The following is a 19,468-nucleotide window of genomic DNA, read 5'->3' on the forward strand; positions in this document are numbered from 1 at the left end:
AACGGAGCCCTAACGCAGATGTGAACGATGCCTTATTGACTCACAGTACCAAATAAAATCTTAAAAGGGAGGGAATATATGGAGTGCTGTTATGAGCGCCAAAAGACAATTAGCGGGAAGTAATTCTTGTTTTTCCATGACAGCACCAATGAGAGACTAGACTAGTAGTCATCAGGGAGGGACAACAGCCTGCAGGACTTTGCTATCAAAGAAAGCATCTGCTACAGAAAGAACCTGCAGACGATAACCTTAAAAAAAAAAAAAAAAAAAGTAGGTGGAGAACTCCACGTAGCTCCCTTACAAATTTGAGAAAGCGGCTCCTGCTTTCTCAGCCCAGGAATTGGCCACTGACCTAGTTCAATGAGCTCCAAACCCTACTGGTGGAATTTAAATATATTGCCTGCTTAGTCAATCTGGCAATGGATACTGTAGAAGCCCTACTACCTCTACGAAGTCCCTGAAACTGTATGAGGAGATTTTCATCTTTAACCAATCAGAAGTAACTTCTAGATATCTCAGAAGACATCTCTTGACATCCAGGCAGTGGAATCTTTCTTCCTGAATGTTCTCTGGGTTAGGAAAGAAGGAAGGTAGAATGACATCCTGCGAAGTATGGAACTTTAACCCCTAGGCGCACGAGGACGCAACTGTACGTCCCTGTGGCTAGTGTCTTAGCGCACAGGGACGTACAGTTACTGCGTGGTTCCCGAGAACCGGGAGGCCAGCTGTCCCTGACAGCTGACACTCCACTGTATGCCGATCAGCGGCTTATTTCCGCTGATTCCGGCAATTAACCCCTTGATTGCGGTGATCGATTGCAATCACCGCATTCAGGGGTTTCTAGCTCATTGGCAGACCTCACGATGAAATCGTGAGGTTTGCAGATGGCTAGCATGGCGATCGGAGGCCAAGTAATGGCCTCCGTGTCTGCCATGTACGGAAGCCTATCAGGATCAGCCTCCTGATAGACTTCCTGTCAGTGACAGGACGTCACTGCCGTTCGCGAAGCACACTGTCGATGACAGTGTCTGTGACACTGTCGGCGACAGTGTGCATCGAGAACCGGGAGGTCAGCTGTCCCTGACAGCTGACACTCCACTAGTTGCCGATCAGCGGCTCATTGCCGCTGATTTCGTTAAATAACCCATTACATGCGGGGCTCGATTGCGATCTCCGCATGTAGGGGGTTTGTAGCACATCAGCAGCCCCCATGCAATTGTGGAGGCTGCTGATGCTTGTGATGGCCCCCGGGTCTGCCATGTATGTCAGCCTATGAGGATAAGCCTCTGGCTGGTCCTCGTAGACTAACTGTCAGAGTGACTGTGAAGTCACACTGACAGTTGGAATACGTTACACTACCTAGGTAGTGTCATGTATTCTAGCAGCGATAAGAGCTGCAGGACAAAAAATAAAGTGTAAAAAGTAAAGAAGAAAAAAAAAAGTTAATAAAAATGTTTTACAAAAGTGTAAAAATAAAAAGATTGAAACCGTTAAAAAACAGTAAACATATTTGGTATCACCGCGTTCGTAACGACCCAATCTATAAAACGATAATGTTATTTTTCCCGCACGGTGAATGCCGCAAAAAAAATAAACTAAAAACAATGCCAGAATCACTATTTTTTGGTCACCACCCCTCCCAAAATATAGAATAAAAAGTGATCAAAAAGTCGCATGTACCCGAAAATAGTACCAATAAAAACTACAACCCGTCCCGCAAAAAACAAGCCCTTACACCGCTTTGACTGAAAAATAAAAAAAGTTACGGCTCTCAGAATATGGTGACACAGAAAATAAATTTTATAAAGAAGTGATTTTATTGTGCAAACGCTGCAAAACATCAAAAACTATATACATATGGTATCACCGTAATCGTACCGACCCGCAGAATAAAGTAAAATTGTCATTTATAGCGCATTATGAACGCCGTAAGAAATAAAGAATTTAAAAACGCCAAAATCACTGTTTTTGGCCACCAAAGCTCTAAATAAAATGCAATAAAAAGTGATCAAAAATTTGAATCTACCAAAAAATGGTACCAATAAAAACTACAGCTCGTCATGCCAAAAATAAGCCCTCACACCGCTCAATTCATGGAAAAATAAAAAAGTTATGGCGTTTGGAAGACGGGGAGTGAAAAACTAAAATGGAAAAGCAAAAAAGGATCAGTCCTGCAAAGGTTAATTCATTTCTATTAAAAAAATAAATTATTACCATATGTGGGGTATTGTCATACTCGGGAGAGATTGCGTTACAAATTTAGGGCGACTTTTTCTCCTTTATCCCTTTTGAAAACGAAAAAAATTCAACATTTTAGTGGACAATAATGTTTATATTCATTTTCACGGCCTAATTCTACTAAATTCTGCAAAAGACCTGTGTGGTATAAATGCTTACTAAACCCCTAGAAAAATTTCTTGAGGGGTCTAGTTTCCAAAATGGGGTCACTTTTGGGGTGTTTTCACAATTTTGTTCCCTCCAGGGCGTTGTAATCGCGACATGGCACTAAAAACCAATCCAGCAAAATCTGTGCTCCAAAATCCAAATGGCGCTCCCTCCCTTTTGAGCGCTGCCATGGGTCCAAACTGCAGTTTAGTACCACATATGGGGTATTTCCGTAATCGGGAGAAGATGCTTTACAAATGTTGGGGTGAATTTTCTTCTTTATTCCTTGTAAATATTAAAAATGTCTTATTTCAGAAAAAAAGTAGATTTTCATTTTTACAGACTAACTCCAATAAATATAGCAAAATACCCGTGGGGTCAAAGTGCTAACTATACCCCTAGATAAATTCCTTGAGGGGTCTAGTTTCCAAAATGGGGTCACTTTTGGGGAGTTTCCACTGTTTTGGCACCACAAGACCTCTTCAAACTCGACACTGTGCCTGAAATATAATCTAAAAATAAGCAGGCCCCAAAATCCACTAGGTGCTCCTTTGCTTCTGAGGCCCGTGTTTCGGTCCATTACCGCACAAGGGCCACATGTGGGATATTCCTAAAAACTGCACGACCTGGGCAATAAATATTGAGTTGTATTTCTCTGGTAAAATCTTCTGTGTTATACAATTTTTTTTTATTACAAATGAATTTCGGCAAAAAAAAGAGAAATTTGTAAATGTCCCCTCTACTTTGCTTTATTTCCTGTAAAACGCCTAAAGGGTTAAAATACTTTCTGAATGCCGTTTTGAATACTTTGAGGGGTTCAGTTTTTAAAATGGGGTGATTTATTAGGGTATTATAATATATAAGGCCCTCAAAACCACTTCAGAACTGAACTGGCCCCTGTAAACATAGCCTTTTGAAATTTTCTTGAAAATGTGAGAAATTGCTGCTAAAGTTCTAAGCCTTGTAACGTCCTAGAAAAATAAAAGGATGTTCAAAAAACGATGCAAATATAAAGTACACATATGGGAAATGGTAACTAGTGACTATTTTGTGTGGTATTACTATCGGTTTTACAAGCAGATACATTTAAATTTAGAAAAATGTAAATTTTTGCACATTTCTGCAAAATTTTGGTGTTTTTCAAATAAATATTGAATTTATCGACCAAATTTTTCCACTATCATAAAGTACAATATGTCACGAGAAAACAATCTCAGAATCGCTTGGATAGGTAAAAGCATTCCGGAGTTATTACCACATAAAGTGACACGTCAGATTTTAAAAAAATTGGCTGTGCCACAAGGCCAAAACAGGCTGCGTCCTAAAGGGGTTAACACTACCTTTGGAAGGAAGGAGGAGAGAGGTTTAATGATCACCCTGTCATCCAATACCTTAGTATAAAGGGGGTAAGCTGAAAAAAAGTCTGCATCTCAGAAATCCTCCTGGCAGGAGTAATGGCCATAAGGAAAGTAAATGTTATGGTTAGTAGTCCGATATAAATATTTTCAATAGGCTCAAATGGACTTTGAAAAAGGCCCGAGAGGACAGTATTTAGATCCCAAAGTGGTACTATAGACCTAAGGGTGGGACTCAGACGTGATGATGCTCGTATAAACCTCTTTACCCAGGGATGTTCGGCTAGCCCAACATCAAAAAAGGGGCTCAAAGCCGCGATCTGGACCTTCAGAGTACTGGGTCTAAGCCGTTTGTCTATACCTGCCTGTAGGAAATCTACAATGACTGGTATCTTAGGATATATCAGAGGATCTTGTTCTGAACCTACAAATTTAGTAAAGGTGTTCCAAACTCTCAAGTAGATGTTAGATGTCACTTTCTTCTTACTGGCTAAGCGTGTGTCTACTACCTTGCCTGAAAGACCTTTTCTATAGAGAATTAACCTCCCATATTCCATGCCATCAATTGAAGTTTGTTGAGATGTGGATGGAAAAGGGGACCCTGAAAAAGGAGGTGCTACCGACAGGGACAGGCTCTCCTGGGCCACCTTGGAGCAATCAGAATCACTGCAGCTCTGTCTTCCCAGGTTTTCTTTAATACCCTGGCAATAAGACAAAGGGGTGGGGATGCAAATCCCAATTCTTGCCTCAAAACGTCAACGGCTAGAGGATGATCTAGAGGGTTCAGAGAGTAACATTTCCTACTTGCTCTTTCTCTCTGGTGGCAAAAAGATCCATCAGAGGAAGACCCCATCTGGAAACAATCTGCAGAAAAATATCCCTGTTTAAGTACCACTCGCCTTACCCGATTCTGACTCTGCTAAGGAAGTCTGAAACAATTGTCTGAATAAATTCCGACATCCTTTCCCTGTAATAGGGGACTTGCAGCTAGGAGACCCTTCTTTATTGCAATCAGTTCCTTGAGATTTGAGGAGGAAAAGCTGGTCAAAAGATCCTATTTTCCCTGCCAGAGATCCTTCCCCAAGTGAGCCCCTCAACCCCATGGACTTGCATCTGTGGTGAGGCTGACGAGGTTGTGAACTGACCAGGGCATCCCAGATTGGAGAGTCTCTGCCTTTGTCCACCACAGAAGAGAGAGAGAGTCATTCTTCTGAAGAAAGGTGAAATTTGGTGTCCAAAGAGAGGGAGAAACCATCCCAAAGACCAAGAATCTCCCCCTGGAGTGGCCTTTAGTGATGCGGCGCCCATCTTATTGCTGGGATAGCTGAAGTCATAAGGCCTAGGATGGACATTGCTTTCCGGAGGGAGCACTGGTGGGAAATAAATAGGTCCATTAACCTGTTCTTTAGGGACTGGACTTTGAGGGGGGAGAAAGCACTTCTGACAAGTGGAGTCTAGCTGAATCCCCCCCCCAAAAAAAAAAACTTTTGATTTTGGAGGGGCTAGAATTGATTTTTCCCTGTTTATATTCCACATCAGGTCCCAGAGGGTAGAGCAGAGGAGTTGACAGTGGTTGGTCAAAGATTGGTGACAGGACAAAATCAGTAGAAAGTAGTCTAGATCGGGTACTAGAAGTAACCCCTGGATTCTGACAAAGGAAGCTATTTCTGAAATTACATTTGTGAAAAAGCTCAAAGCCTGAGAGACCCCAAAGGGAAGAGCCTTGTACTGGAGAAGGCTTCCATTTATCCAGATAGCCAGCCTTAAAAACCTCTGGGAAGACGCATGCATTGGTATATGGTAATACACATCCTCTAGGTCTAATGTGGCCATTACATAGAGGGGAAACAACCGGCTGATGGTTGAGGCAATAGTTTCCATTCTGAATCTCTTGTATGTTAAAAACTTGATCACTGACCTGAGGTTGATCATCCTGAACTTGCCATTGGGCTTTTTTTTTTACTAGAAATAGGGGGGGGGGGGGGGGGGTAAAAACCCCTTCCAATCTCTGCCAAGAGAACTGGGAATAGCACCTCCTTCTGAATCAAGAATTGGGCTTCCCCTAGTAAGGCCTGTCTCTTGAAAATATCCCTTGGATTTTTTTTGTTGGGATAAATTTTCCCCAGGTGGAGAGGGGAACTCTAATTTGAAAACACTCTTAGGGGAGATTCACACGAACGTTGCGTTTTTGCGCGCGCAAACAACGCAGCGTTTTGCGAGCGCAAAAACCATTTGACAGCTGCGTGTGTCATGCGTGTCTGATGCGCGGCTGCGTGATTTTCGCGCAGCCGGCATCATAGAGATGAGGCTTGTCAACGCCCGTCACTGTCCAAGGTGCTGAAAGAGCTAAATCTTTCAGCACCCTCGACAGTGAATGCCGAACACAACAGCGAAAAACCTGTAAAAAAAAAAGATAAAGTTCCTACTTACCGAGAACTTCCCGGCCGTTGCCTTGGTGACGCGTCCTTGGTGACGCGTCCTTGGTGACGCGCCTCTCTTGACATCGGGCCCCACCTCCCTGGATGACGCAGCAGTCCAAGTGACCGCTGCAGCCTGTGATTGGCTGCAGCCTGTGCTTGGCCTGTGATTGGCTGGAGCTGTCACTTGAACTGAAGTGTCATCCCGGGAGGTCGGACTGCAGGAAGGAGACAGGAGTAATCGGTAAGTTAGAACTTCGTTTTTTTTTTACAGGTTAATGTATTTTGGGATCGCAAGTCACTGTCCATGGTGCTGAAACAGTTTAACTCTTTCAGCACCATGGACAGTGACTATCTCCTGACGTCGCGTACCGATAATTTTTTTGCCGGGATCGGCCAAAACGAGTTTGGCCGAACCCGGTGAAGTTCGGTACGCTTGTCCGGCTTCGCTCATCGCAAAGACACTCCGTTTGGATGTTCGGAAACAGAAAAGCACGTGGTGCTTTTCGGTTTTCATTCATCCTTTTCACTGCTGTTGCGCGAATCACGCTCGTCCCACGGAAGTGCTTCCGTGTGGTGCGCGTGATTTTCACGCACCCATTGACTTCAATGGGTGCGTGATGCGCGAAATACGCAGAGTTTTTGAACCTGTCGCGCTTTTTGCGCAGCAGACAAACGCTGCGCAAAAAGCACGGACTGTCTGTACTGCCCCATAGACTTGTATTGTCCATGCGTGCCGCGTGAAAACCACGCGGCCCGCATGGACCGAATACACGCTCGTGTGAATCCCCCCTTATACATTCCAATACTCAGAGGTTGGTTGAGAGGTTTCCCCAGTCCTGAGAAAAAAAATAAAAAAATAAAATAAAAAAAAGAGTCGTCCCCCCCAGGCCTGACGTCATTGGTGACTGGTTTTATTTTTTTTATCCTGCTGGGCCTTCTACCCTTTTTCTTAAATGGAATCTCCCTTCCCCCTGAGGGTCTGGATAGACGGACGACCTGAGAGCTGAGGGACGGGGAACCCCTTTTTTCTATCAGATGCCTTATCTAATATATCATCCAAACGAGAGCCAAATAATAGATCTCCCTCACAAGGAATCCCACACAGCCTATTTTTGATCCCTGATCTCCCTTCTTCCATGATTTAATTCATAGAGCCCTGTGGGCGGAGTTAGACATAACCGCAGCCCTAGCTGATAATATTACTGCATCAGCCGATGCATCGGTCAAAAAGTCTGCAGCCTTTGCAAAGGAAGGGAGAGGCACAATCATTTGTTATCTTGGGGTCTTATGTATTAGGTGTATCTCTAACTGCCCCAACCAGACCTTCATAGACCTAGCCACACAAGTAGCAGCAATGCTAGGTCTAAGGCCTCCCACACACTAGCGTTTGGTCTGGGATATACGGTCCGTATGTCGGCCGCATTTTCCGGACCGAACACACTGCAGGGAGCTGGGCTTCTAGCATCATAGTTATCTAGGACGTAAGGTGTCACTGCCTCGCTGCGGGACAACCGTCTCGTACTGAAAACATGATTACAGTACAGGACAGTTGTCCCGCAGCGAGGCAGTGAACCTAACGTCATAGATAATGGTGATGCTAGGAGCCCGACTCCCTGCAGTGTGTTCGGTCCGGATAATGCGGCCGACATACGGACCGTATATCACGGACCGTATATCACTGACCAAACACGCTGGCGTGTGGGAGGCCTAAGGCTACCTGCCGCAGATTCCCAGGACCTCCTAAGGTATGTATCTTGCTTTTCTATCCATGAGATCCCCTAAACTCCTCAAATCTTCAAAGGGGAGGACTACTTTTCTCGACACTTTAGCTACTGGAGCGTCCACTCTAGGGGCCTTATCCCAAGAAGCGGAGTCCTTTTCAAATGGATATTTCCATTTTATGGAGGAAGGAATGAAGAACATGTAAGGATTCTTCCATTTTCTGTAAATGAGGGCTTTCAATTTAGATGTACTGGAAATACCCTCTTCTGTCTAGGAACTAATCCATCAAACATTAAATCTGACACGGATCTAGAAGATTCCTTGACATCCTCTAACCCCATTGTTGTCCTAACTGCTTTTTGCAAACATTCAGTATCTTCTGCCTGGAAGGAGGTACTTCTAGACTGTTCATTAGAGGAGTCTGATTTAGAAGCTACTTCACCCTCATCTGAAGTGGAGCCAGAGTCATCAGCACTAAAACCAAATTTTACCACTAACAGAAAGTCCAATGTGTCACAAGAAAACAATCTCAGAATCGCTTGGATCGGTATACGCATTCCAGAGTTATTACCACAGAGTGACATGTCAGATTTGAAAAATGGGCTCGGAGCCTTAAGGCCAAAACTAGGCTGTGTCATTAAGGGGTTAACTTAATATTTTATTGTACAACCTTTTGAGGCAATCACTGCAAACAAACTATTTCGAACTCTCAATGAGACTTCTGCACAATTCCACAGGTATTTTGGCCCACTCCTTATGAGCAAACTGCACCAGCTGTCTCAGGTTTGAAGGGTGCCTTTTCCAGACTGCAGGTTTATGCTCCTTCCACAGATGTTAAATAGGATTTAGATCAGGGCTCATAGATGGCCACTTCAGAATAGTCCAATGCTTTGCTCTAAGCCATTCTTGGATTTTTTTTAGCTGTGTGTTTTGGGTCATTATCCTGTTGGAGGACCCATGACCTTTGATTGAGACCAAGCTTTCTGACACTGGGCAGCACATTTCGCTCCAGAATGGCAAAACATAACCGAGACAGATAATAAGAATGGTAACCAAAGAGCCCAGAACAACTTCCAAAGAGATTAGAGGTGAACGCCAAAGTCCAGGTACAAGTGTGTCAGATCGCACCATCCGTCCCTGTCTTTCACAAAGTCGACTTAACGGAAGACGACCGAGGAGGAAAACCACTGTTGAAAGGAACACATAAAAAAGAGAGACTGGAGTTTTCCAAAATGCATATTGACAAGACACAAAGCTTCCGGGAGAATGTCCTTTGGACAGATGATCCAAAACCGGAGCTTTTTGGCAAGTCACATCAGCTCTATGTTCACAGATGCAAAAATGAAGCATACAAAGAAAAGAACATTGTAGCTACTGTGAAACATGGATCAGGCTCGGTTATGTTTTGGGGCTGCTTTGCTGCATCTGGCACAGGGTGTCTTGAATCTGTACAGGGTAAAACGATACAAGATTATCAAGGCATTCTCGAGCAAAATGTGCTGCCCAGTGTCAGAAAGCTTGGTCTCAGTCGCAGGTCATGGGTCCTCCAACAGGATAATGACCCAAAACACACAGCTAAAAACATTTAAGAATGGCTAAGATCAAAGCATTGGACTATCCTGAAGTGGCCTTCTATAAGCCCTTCTCTAAATCCTATCGAACATCTGTGGAAGGAGCAGAAACATGCAGTCTGGAGAAGGCACCCTTCAAACCTGAGACAGCTGGAGCAGTTTGCGCAGGAGGAGTGGGCCAAAATACCTGTGGACAGGTGCAGAAGTCTCATTGAGCATTACAGAAATCCTGTGTTTGCAAGTGATTGCCTCAAAAGGTTGTGCAACAAAATGTTAAAGTTAACTCTTAATGACCAGCCTATTTTAAACCATAATGACCAAGCCATTTTTTACGTTTTTCCATCGTCGCATTCCAAGAGCTATGACTTTTTTATTTTTGCATCGACATAGCTGTATGAGGTCCTGTTTTTTGCGGGACTAGTTGTAATTTTTAATAGCACCATTTTGGGGTACATATTTATTGATTAACTTTTATGAACTTTTTTTGGGGGGGTGAATAGAAAAAAAAAGCTGAAATTTCGCCACACTTTTGCGTGTCCTAAATCTACACCGTTTACCGTGTGGTATAAATAACACAATAACTTTATTCAGCGGGTTGTTACGATTGCAAAGATACCAAGTTTGTATAGTTTTTGTATGTTTTACTACTTTTACACAGTAAAAACTCTTTTTTTTCAAAATTATTTGTTTTTGTGTCTCCATATTTGAAGAGCCATAACTTTTTGATTGTTCCGCCGATGCAGCTGTATGAGGTTTTTTTTTTTGCGGGACGACTTGTAGTTTTTATTGGAACTATTTTGGAGTAGATGCGACTTCTTGATCACTTTTTATCACATTTTTTTTAAGTCAGGATTCACAGAAAACAGCAATTTTTCCATAGTTTTGTCTTTAATTTTTTACGGCGCTCACCGTGCGGGTTAAATAATGTAATGGATTTATAGTCGGGGTCGTTACGGACGCGGCGATACCAAATATGTGTAACTTTTTTACTTTATTTTGTTTTTTTCAATAGTAAAGCAGTTTGTAAGGGGAAAAAGTGTTTTGTTTTTTTTTTTTTTATTAACTATTAAACTTTTTGTGACTTTTTTACTAGTCCCACTAAGGGACTTTAATATGCGATTCTCTGATCGCTATTATAATATACTGCAATAATTTTGTATTGCAGTGTATTACTGCCTGTCCGTTTAAAATGGACAGGCATCTGCTAGGTCATGCCTCCGGCATGACCTAGCAGGCATTCACTACAGGCAGACCTGGGTGTCTTTATTAGGCCCCCGGCTGCCATAGAAGACACAGACACTCGGCGATCTTCTCGCCGGGTGTCGGTGGGATGAGAGGGAGCTCCCTCCCTTTCTCCAAAACCACTCAGATGCGGTGCTCGCTATTGAGCACCGCATCTGAAGGGTTAAACAGGTGAGATCGATCTGGCAGCTGAGAGCAGGGAGATTTGACAGTTCTCTGCTCTGTTTATTTATCCTGATGCAGTGCCGTAAAAAGTCTTATGCATCAGAATAAAGCCCGTTAGTGACCGACGTGAAAAGGCGTATTAGCGGTCACTAACAGGTTAAGGGTACCATCATTTTTGTCCAGGCCAGTTTCATTAGCTTTTTTGTTTTTTCCCGTTTTTTTTGTTGAACCACAATTCAAAATCAATGTCTAACTTACATTAGTTGATTTTCAGTAAATTAAAATGGATTATTACTTTTGTCAGTTTCAAGTTATTTCAGTGACCATTACGGGGTTTCCTTTCTTTAACGAGGGGTAGCAACTATTTTGCCCACGACTGTATATATAAAAACTCAACAAAAATGGAATGGAGCACAAAACAGGTAAATAACGTTTTGAGAGAAAAAAATATATATAAACATTACCAGTTACTATTATCCACTGCATCGCCAAACCCAGGTGTGTCTACTATTGTGAGAAGTAGCTGAACTCCACCTTCTTTGATTAATACTTTTGACTGCTCAACCTACAAAAACAAACAAAAAAAAAAACAGTGATCTTAATGCACAGATCCAGGGTTTATTCACACATTGCATTTATATCTATGTTTATGCATAGTTTTTCTCAAAATCGTGACACAAAACCACGATATGTTCACAACGTGTGAACAGATACTTAAAACGTAAATAGAGAATATTCAGGGTTGCACGAATGTTGACAACTGTAAATATTTATTAAGTACACCATCTCATGAAATATCTCATGAAATATCTCAAGTGTTTAGTGAAACTGTTTGGATATCAGTGCTTACATGATTAGAATTAGTCAGTGAATGGTGGCTTTGCTGCTTAAAAAGGGACAGTTTTATCTCCTGTTCCTTGTTCACATTGGCAAAGACAAGAAAACGGTCTGAGCAGACCAGAAATGCTATTATCACCAAGCACAAGAAGTCAAAAGGGTACAAGACTATCTCCAAAGACCTAGGCATCCAACAGTTCAAAATGTTAGAGCGAAATGTGCTCCCAAATTCCAAGTGTAAGAAAACTAGGTCGAGTCAAACAAAATGGGTCCTACAGCAGGATAAAGACCAAAAACATACATAAAAAAACGTACATAATAATGGTGAAGGAAAAAATGTGCACGGTTTTAAACTGGCCAGCAATAAGACCTGATCTCAATCCAGTTAGAGAGCGGACATCTGCTATTGGGAAAACTAACCCAGCAAATATTGACGAGCTAGAGAGAATTGCAGTGGAATAAACTACCAGCAGACATGTGTAAGAAGCCCACAGAAAACATTTAGAGGCTGCCATTGTTGCGAAAGGTTGTGCAACCAAGTATTAGGGAAGGGTGCCTTTAATTCCATCCCTGTCAAAAACTAGGTTTATTATTATTTTTCAAATAACTGCATGTATGTTGTCCAGTCAACTTTTCTTTTGGATGTATTTCGACATGCTATTAAAATATTCTAATGATACAAATTTGTTACATATCCACCTACTACTGAAGACATATCAAAACTGATGCAAAGGAAAAGTGGAGTAGTTGCCCATGGCAACCAATCAGGTTGCCGCTTTCATTTTCAAATACGCCTCTGAAAAATGAAAAGGTGGAATCTGATTGGTTGCTATGGGCAACTAGTCAAGTTTTCTTTTTGCATCAGTTTTAAACCTCTCCCCCACTGGCGTTTTAATACTAAACAATCAAGGGTGTCAATGTTGACCACAACTGTATATGTATGTATGTATGTATGTATGTATGGTCTATCAAGAAATACATAACTTGAGATTTCAGGTCACACGTGAGGTTCTAATTTCAGAATAATCACTATTCTTTTTTAAGTTTTATGCAGCCAGTGCTTCCATTTGCTCATAGAATTACATCTGTTGATGAGATCCAAGAACGAGTAAGGCCTTATTTACACGACAGGGTCCGAGTGTCGGCCGATAAAAACGGCCGTTTTGCATCTGTTCCGATTCCGTTCCAGAATGCGTTGCCGTTTTTAATGGACGATTTTGATCCGTTTTTTTACCTGTCAGTTTTAAGAATCGGATGAATTTCATTTAAATTTGTTGCCACACACAGCCCTCTGTAGGTAATGCCACACACAGCCCTCTGTAGGTAATGTCACCCAGCCCCCCCCCCTTTCAGAAGAAGTCACTGACTTCAAAGTCCATATATGGACAGTATAGTCACTGACTTCTCCTGTAGCGGAATCCCCAATCTCTGGCGAGAAAGAAGGAGGGAGAGCGCGAGCGACGGAAGCCACAGCCATCACTCAGGACACATTTGATGAGGAGGAGGGAGAGCGCAAGCGACGGAAGACACGGCCGTCACTCAGGACACATTCCGGTGATGGCCGTGTATTACCCGGCCCCATAGACTTCTATGGGAACCGGGCAGCCAGGTAAACTGCCGGAAATAGGGCATGTCCCATTTTGTGACGGCCAGGTTTCCCGGGCCGTCAAAAAAATCGGTCGTGTGAATAGCCCCATTAGGGGTCTATTGATCCTACTGCAGCCGTGTGACGGCCGTTTTATGAACGGCCGTCACCCGGCCGGGAAACCCTGTCGTGTGAATAGGGCTTAGGCTCTATTCACACGACACTGTCCAAGTGTCGGCCGATAAAAACGGCCGTTTTGCATCCGTTTCATTTCTGTTCAGGGCCGTGTTTCCGTTTTAATGGCCGATTTTGACCCGTTTTGCATCCTTTTTTCCCCGGTCCGTTTTATAAATGGATTAATTTAATTTGTACATTTTTTGCCACACCCTTCCCTCTGTAGAAACTGCCACAACCCCCCATGTACGTAGTGCCACACAGCCCCCCTGTAGGGAATGCCACACAGCCCCCATGCAGGGAATGCCACACAGCCCCCATGCAGGGAATGCCACACAGCCCCCATGCAGGGAATGCCACACAGCCCCCATGCAGGGAATGGCACACAGCCCCCATGCAGGGAATGGCACACAGCCCCCATGCAGGGAATGGCACACAGCCCCCCTGTAGATTATGGCACACAGCCCCCCTGTAGATTATGGCACACAGCCCCCCTGTAGATTATGGCACACAGCCCCCCTGTAGATTATGACACACAGCCCCCCTGTAGATTATGACACACAGCCCCCCTGTAGATTATGGCACACAGCCCCCCTGTAGATTATGGCACACAGCCCCCCTGTAGATTATGGCACACAGCCCCCCTGTAGATTATGGCACACAGCCCCCCTGTAGATTATGGCACACAGCCCCCCTGTAGATTATGGCACACAGCCCCCCTGTAGATTATGGCACACAGCCCCCTGTAGGTAGTTCTACACTGCACTCTTTTACATAGCACCCCCACCCTACCTTTCTGTAGATAGCGCCACCGTTCCAGGAGAAGTCCCTGACTTCAATGTCCATATATGTGACCGTGAAGTCAAGGACTTCTCCTGGAGCGGGATCCCCAATCCCCGGCCACAGCGTTGACGAAGCTGTGGCCGGGGATTGGGGATTCCGCTCCTACAGGGAGCGAAAAAATACCCTCCTCCTCCTCCTCACATGCAGTTTGCACTGTGAGGAGGAGTAGAGAGCGAGCGACGGAAGACACGGCCGTCACTCGGAACACATTCCAGTGATGGCCGTAAATTACCCGGCCCCATAGACTTCTATGGGAGCCGGGCGGCCGGGAGAATGGCCGAAAATAGGGGATGTCCTATTTTGTGACGGCCGGGTTTCCCGGACCGTCAAAAAAAATCGGTTGTGTGAATAGCCCCATTTGGAGTCTATTGTTCTTACTGCGGCCGTGTGATGGCCGTTTTTTGAACGCCCGTCACACGGCCGGGAAACCATGTGAATAGGGCCTTCGGGTCAAAAAAGGAACCATGTCTCACGGTCAGTGATCACGGTCAGTGTGGCATCTGTAAACTTAGAGACGTCTTTACCCTCAAAATTACGAAGAATGCCTATTGGCTTTTATGGCTGTAGTCCACATATTTTTAAATAGCATAGTAATAATACATTTATTGAAATATATTATTAACCAAAATGTCTAGAGTGCAGTAAGACCGAACCACCAATAAGTTCAGATTAGAACACTCGCTCTTAGCATTTTGGTTATAGGTACAGTAATCAACTTAAAATCGACCTGTCACCTCTACGGATATGTAAATTTCAGTAAATTCTTTTGTGGGGTATGCTCCACTTTTTTGGTGCAATTTGTGCCAGAACTCTGGCGCATTTTGTTTAGTAAATCTTCTCCAATATGTGATTCCTGGTGCATGGCTTCTTGCAGTGGTGGATAACACAGGTTCTCTTAGCTTCTCTTTTTGGTGTTCCCTAAATCCCTGTGTCAAGCCACTTTTTACACTGGTATAGTTTTGTACCGTTAGGGTTTCCGCTGCCCCAGACAGGCAGAAATACATCTGTCATATTCATCAATGATCCTTTAACCCCTACCCGCACCAGGACGTAACTGTACGTCGTTGCGGGAAGTTACTTCCCGCACGAGGACGTACAGTTACTGAGTTAATCCCGGTGCACACTGTCGGCGACAGTGTGCACCGGGAACCAGGAGGTCAGCTGTCGCCGACAGCTGACACTCCCCTCTTGCCGGCCAGCGGTCCTTTGCCGCTGATTTCGGCGCATTAACCCCTTAAATTCGGCGATCGGGTGCAATCGCCGAATTTTAGGGGTTTCTAACATATCGGCAGACCCCCGTCCGAAATCGCGGGGTCTGCCGATAGTTAGTATGGCAAACGGAAGCCAAACAATGGCTTCCGGGTCTGCCATGGACAGAAGCCCATCAGGACCAACCTTCGGCTGGTCCTGATAGGCTTCCTGTCAGAGTGACAGAAAGTCACTGTGCCGTTCCCGATGCACACTGTCGGCGACAGTGTGCATCGGGAACTTGGAGATCAGCTGTCCCCGACAGCTGACACTCTCCAGTGTTGCCGATCAGCGGCTCATCGCCGCTGATTTCGGCAATTAACCCGTTACATGCGGGGCTCGATTGCGATCTCCGCATGTAGCGGGTTTGTAGCGCATCAGCAGCCCCCATGCAATCGTGGGGGCTTCTGATGCTTGTGATGGCACCCGGGGGCCAGACAACGGCCCCCAGGTCTGCCATGTATGTCAGCCTATGAGGATCAGCCTCTGTTGATCCTCGTAGACCAACTGTCAGAGTGACTGTGACGTCACACTGACAGTTGGAATACGTTACACTACCTAGGTAGTGTAATGTATTCTAGCAGCGATCAAAGCTGCAGGTCAAAAAAGAAAGTGTAAAAAGTAAAAGAAAAGTTAATAAACAAAAATATAAAGTGTAAAAAGTAAAAAAAAGTTAATAAAAATGTTTTATAAAAGTGTAAAAATAAAAGGTTTTGTTTTCCTATAATAAGTCATTTATTATAGGGAAAAAATGAAAACGTTAAAAAAAAGTACACATATTTGGTATCGCCGCGTTCGTAACGACCCAATCTATGAAACTATAATGTTAATTTTTCCGCACGGTGAACGCCGCAAACAAAATAAACGGAAAACTGTCAGCATCGCTATTTTTTGGTCACCACCCCTCCCAAGATATAGAATAAAAAGTGATCAAAAAGTCGCATTTACCCCAAAATGGTACCAATAAAAACTACAACCCGTCCCGCAAAAAACAAGACCTCCCACAGCTTTTTTGACGAAAAAATAAAAACGTTACGGCTCAAAATAGCGTGTCCCAGAAAATAAATTATTTTATAGAAACTTAATTTTATTGTGCAAACGCTGCAAAACGTAAAAAAATCTATACACATATGGTATCGCCATAATCGTACCGACCGGCAGAATAAATTAAAACGTAATTTATTGCGCACGGTGAACGCTGTAATAAATAAAGAATTTAAAGCGCCAAAATCGCTGTTTTTTGGTCACCTTAGCTCTAAAAAAGATCCTGAGGGGCCAAAATCTCACTATACCCCTAGAAAAATTCCTTGAGGGGTGTAGATTCCAAAATGGGGTCACTTTTGGGGGGTTTACACTGTTTTGGTCCCTCCGGGGCGTTGCAAACCCGACATGGCACTGAAAACCAATCCAGCAAAATCTGCGCTCCAAAATCCAAAAGGCGCTCCTTCCCTCCTGAGCCCTGCTGTGGGTCCAAACATCAGTTTACGACCACATATGGGGTATTGCCGTAATCGGGAGAAATTGCTTTACAAATTTTGGGGTGCTTTTTCTCCTTTATTCCTTGTAAAAATGAAAAAATTCTATGTTTCCACAGAAAAATAGGTGATTTTCATCTTCACAGACTAATTCCACTAAATTCTGCAAAAAAACTGTGGGGTCAATATGCTATCTATACCCCTAGAAAAATGCCTTGAGGGGTGTAGTTTCCAAAATGGGGTCACTTTGGAGGGGTTTCGGCTGTTTAGGTACCACAAGACCGCCTCAAACCTGACATGGTGCCTAAAATATATTCCTAAAAAAAGGAGGCCCCGAAATCCACTAGCTGCTCCTTTGCTTCTGAGGCCTGTGTTTCAGTCCATTAGGACACTAGGGCCACATGTTGGATATTTCTAAAATCTGCAGAATCTGGGCAATAAATATTGAGTTGCGTTTCCCTGGTAAAACCTTCTGTGTTACAGATTTTTTTTTATTACAAATGAATTTCGGCAAAAAAAATGAAATTTGTAAATTTCACCTCTACTTTGCCTTAATTCCTGTGAAACGCCTAAAGGGTTAAAATATTTTCTGAATGTGGTTTTGAATACCTTGAGGGGTGCAGTTTTCAAAATGGGGTGATTTATGGGGACTTTCTAATATATAAGGCCCTCAAAGCCACTTCAGAACTGAACTGGTCCCTGAAAAAATAGCCTTTTGAAATTTTATTGAAAATATGAGAAATTGCTGCTAAAGTTCTAAGCCTTGTAACGTCCTAGAAAAATAAAAGTACGTGAAAAAAAATGATGCAAACATAAAGTAGACATATAGGGGATGTTAACTAGTAACTATTTTGTGTGGTATTACTATCTGTTTCACAAGCAAATACATTTAAATTTAGAAAAATGCAAATTTTTGCTAAAATTTGAAGTTTTTCACAAATAAATATTGAATTTATCGACCAAATTTTTTCACTAACATAAAGTACAATATGTCACGAGAAAACAATCTCAGAATCGCTTGGATAGGTAAAAGCATTCCGGAGTTATTACCACATAAAGTGACACATGTCAGATTTGAAAAAATAGGCTGTGTCCACAAGGCCAAAACAGGCTGTGTCCTAAAGGGGTTAAACACGTAATTCACAACACCAGTGTAAACAAAGCATAAAGGGACTGTTCAAGATTAGAGAGACATCGCTGCTATGGACAGGTGTAGAACTGTTTTAGGAAGAGAACAGGCATGTTTTTCTAATCCTAGACAACCCCTTTAAAAAGGAAAGGTTTTCCTAGATCACAGAAAGCGATGGCTATCACTTTCTGATCGGTGGGGGTCTGACCCCTGGCACCTCCACCGATCCTGGGTATCCATTTGAACAGGGCTGTGCTGTGACCCCTTTGAAGCTTTTCCCTGCACAGCTGTGCTAAAAGACACCAGCTGTGCAGGTGAAAAATCCTTGAAGGGGCAGCTGCATTAAACTAGGCCCCTCATTCTCAGCATCCGGATTCTGGGACCCCCTATTGATGCTGAAGCCGCAGCGCTGGTTTTAGAACGGAAAACAGGAAGTGCTGTGTTGGTTGAAACTTTTGACTAAGCATCTCAGCAACTGATGGTTAAATGGTCAGTGTTAATGGAAAAAGGAAACACGGCACTCTAACATTGTGCATAGGTAGGGTTGCACTCTGTAGAATGTGAAGAAAACCCAGCACTCCCAATCCACAGACAAACGGCAGTGACGTTTCGGTCAAACAATTAGACCTTTTCAAACTGTCGGATTGCGTGCGATTGTTTGACCAAAACGTCACTACCATTTGTCTGTGATTTGCCTATAAAACATATTTTGTTAATTCAAAATTTTTCTGTGTGTCGGGTTTTCTTCACAAAATTGGTCAGTGTTGATAGAACAGACCGCATGATCTAGGCAGACCTACATGTTACCTACCTACGTCAAATTGCCATCCACCTGCACCCTGCTTCTTACCAACCTACGAAATGTATGTTAGTTAGTAGTAGGGATCAGATGGATCATACACCACCAGGTTTGTAGTCTGTTAACATGGAGACACACAGATCTGCAAAGGAGCTATAGGCAGAAAACAATAGGAGATTTTTAAATTTAGACTTATTTGCAAAGTTGCTTTATTTTACATTTTAGATACATTGAAACAACAATAATAATATAAAAATAGGAGAGAGAGATTCTCATTATCTGGTTGTACCAGTTACTCACGCTGCTTCTAGCTTAGAGGTAAAGTTAACCTAGTATAAAACATTGGCAGTCTTGTCAGTTTCTTAACATACTTCATACCCAGAATGCCATAAAGCGCGCCTAGTTATTTTTTAGTGAGCAACCTCCAAGGAACCCACTCAATATATCAATAAAACGAAAAAAATAATATAGTCTTAAACGGACGGTCACGTCCGAAACCCCCTAAACTACAATTATCA

At 43.2% G+C, this 19,468-nt stretch overlaps 1 protein-coding gene across 4 annotated transcripts in view; it reads right to left on the reverse strand.

The window, feature by feature from the left end:
• SEPTIN7 (septin 7) overlaps window positions 1–19,468 on the reverse strand; it is a 220,265-nt gene that overhangs the window by 82,681 nt on the left and 118,116 nt on the right. For all 4 annotated transcript variants that reach the window (XM_075827030.1, XM_075827029.1, XM_075827031.1 and 1 more), the window contains one exon: window positions 11,325–11,425. In XM_075827030.1, the coding sequence (XP_075683145.1) occupies window positions 11,325–11,425 (101 nt within the window). The remainder of the gene's footprint in view (window positions 1–11,324; window positions 11,426–19,468) is intronic.

The sequence above is a fragment of the Rhinoderma darwinii genome, chromosome 5 (assembly GCF_050947455.1).
Source record: "Rhinoderma darwinii isolate aRhiDar2 chromosome 5, aRhiDar2.hap1, whole genome shotgun sequence".
NCBI classification, from domain to species: domain Eukaryota; kingdom Metazoa; phylum Chordata; class Amphibia; order Anura; family Rhinodermatidae; genus Rhinoderma; species Rhinoderma darwinii.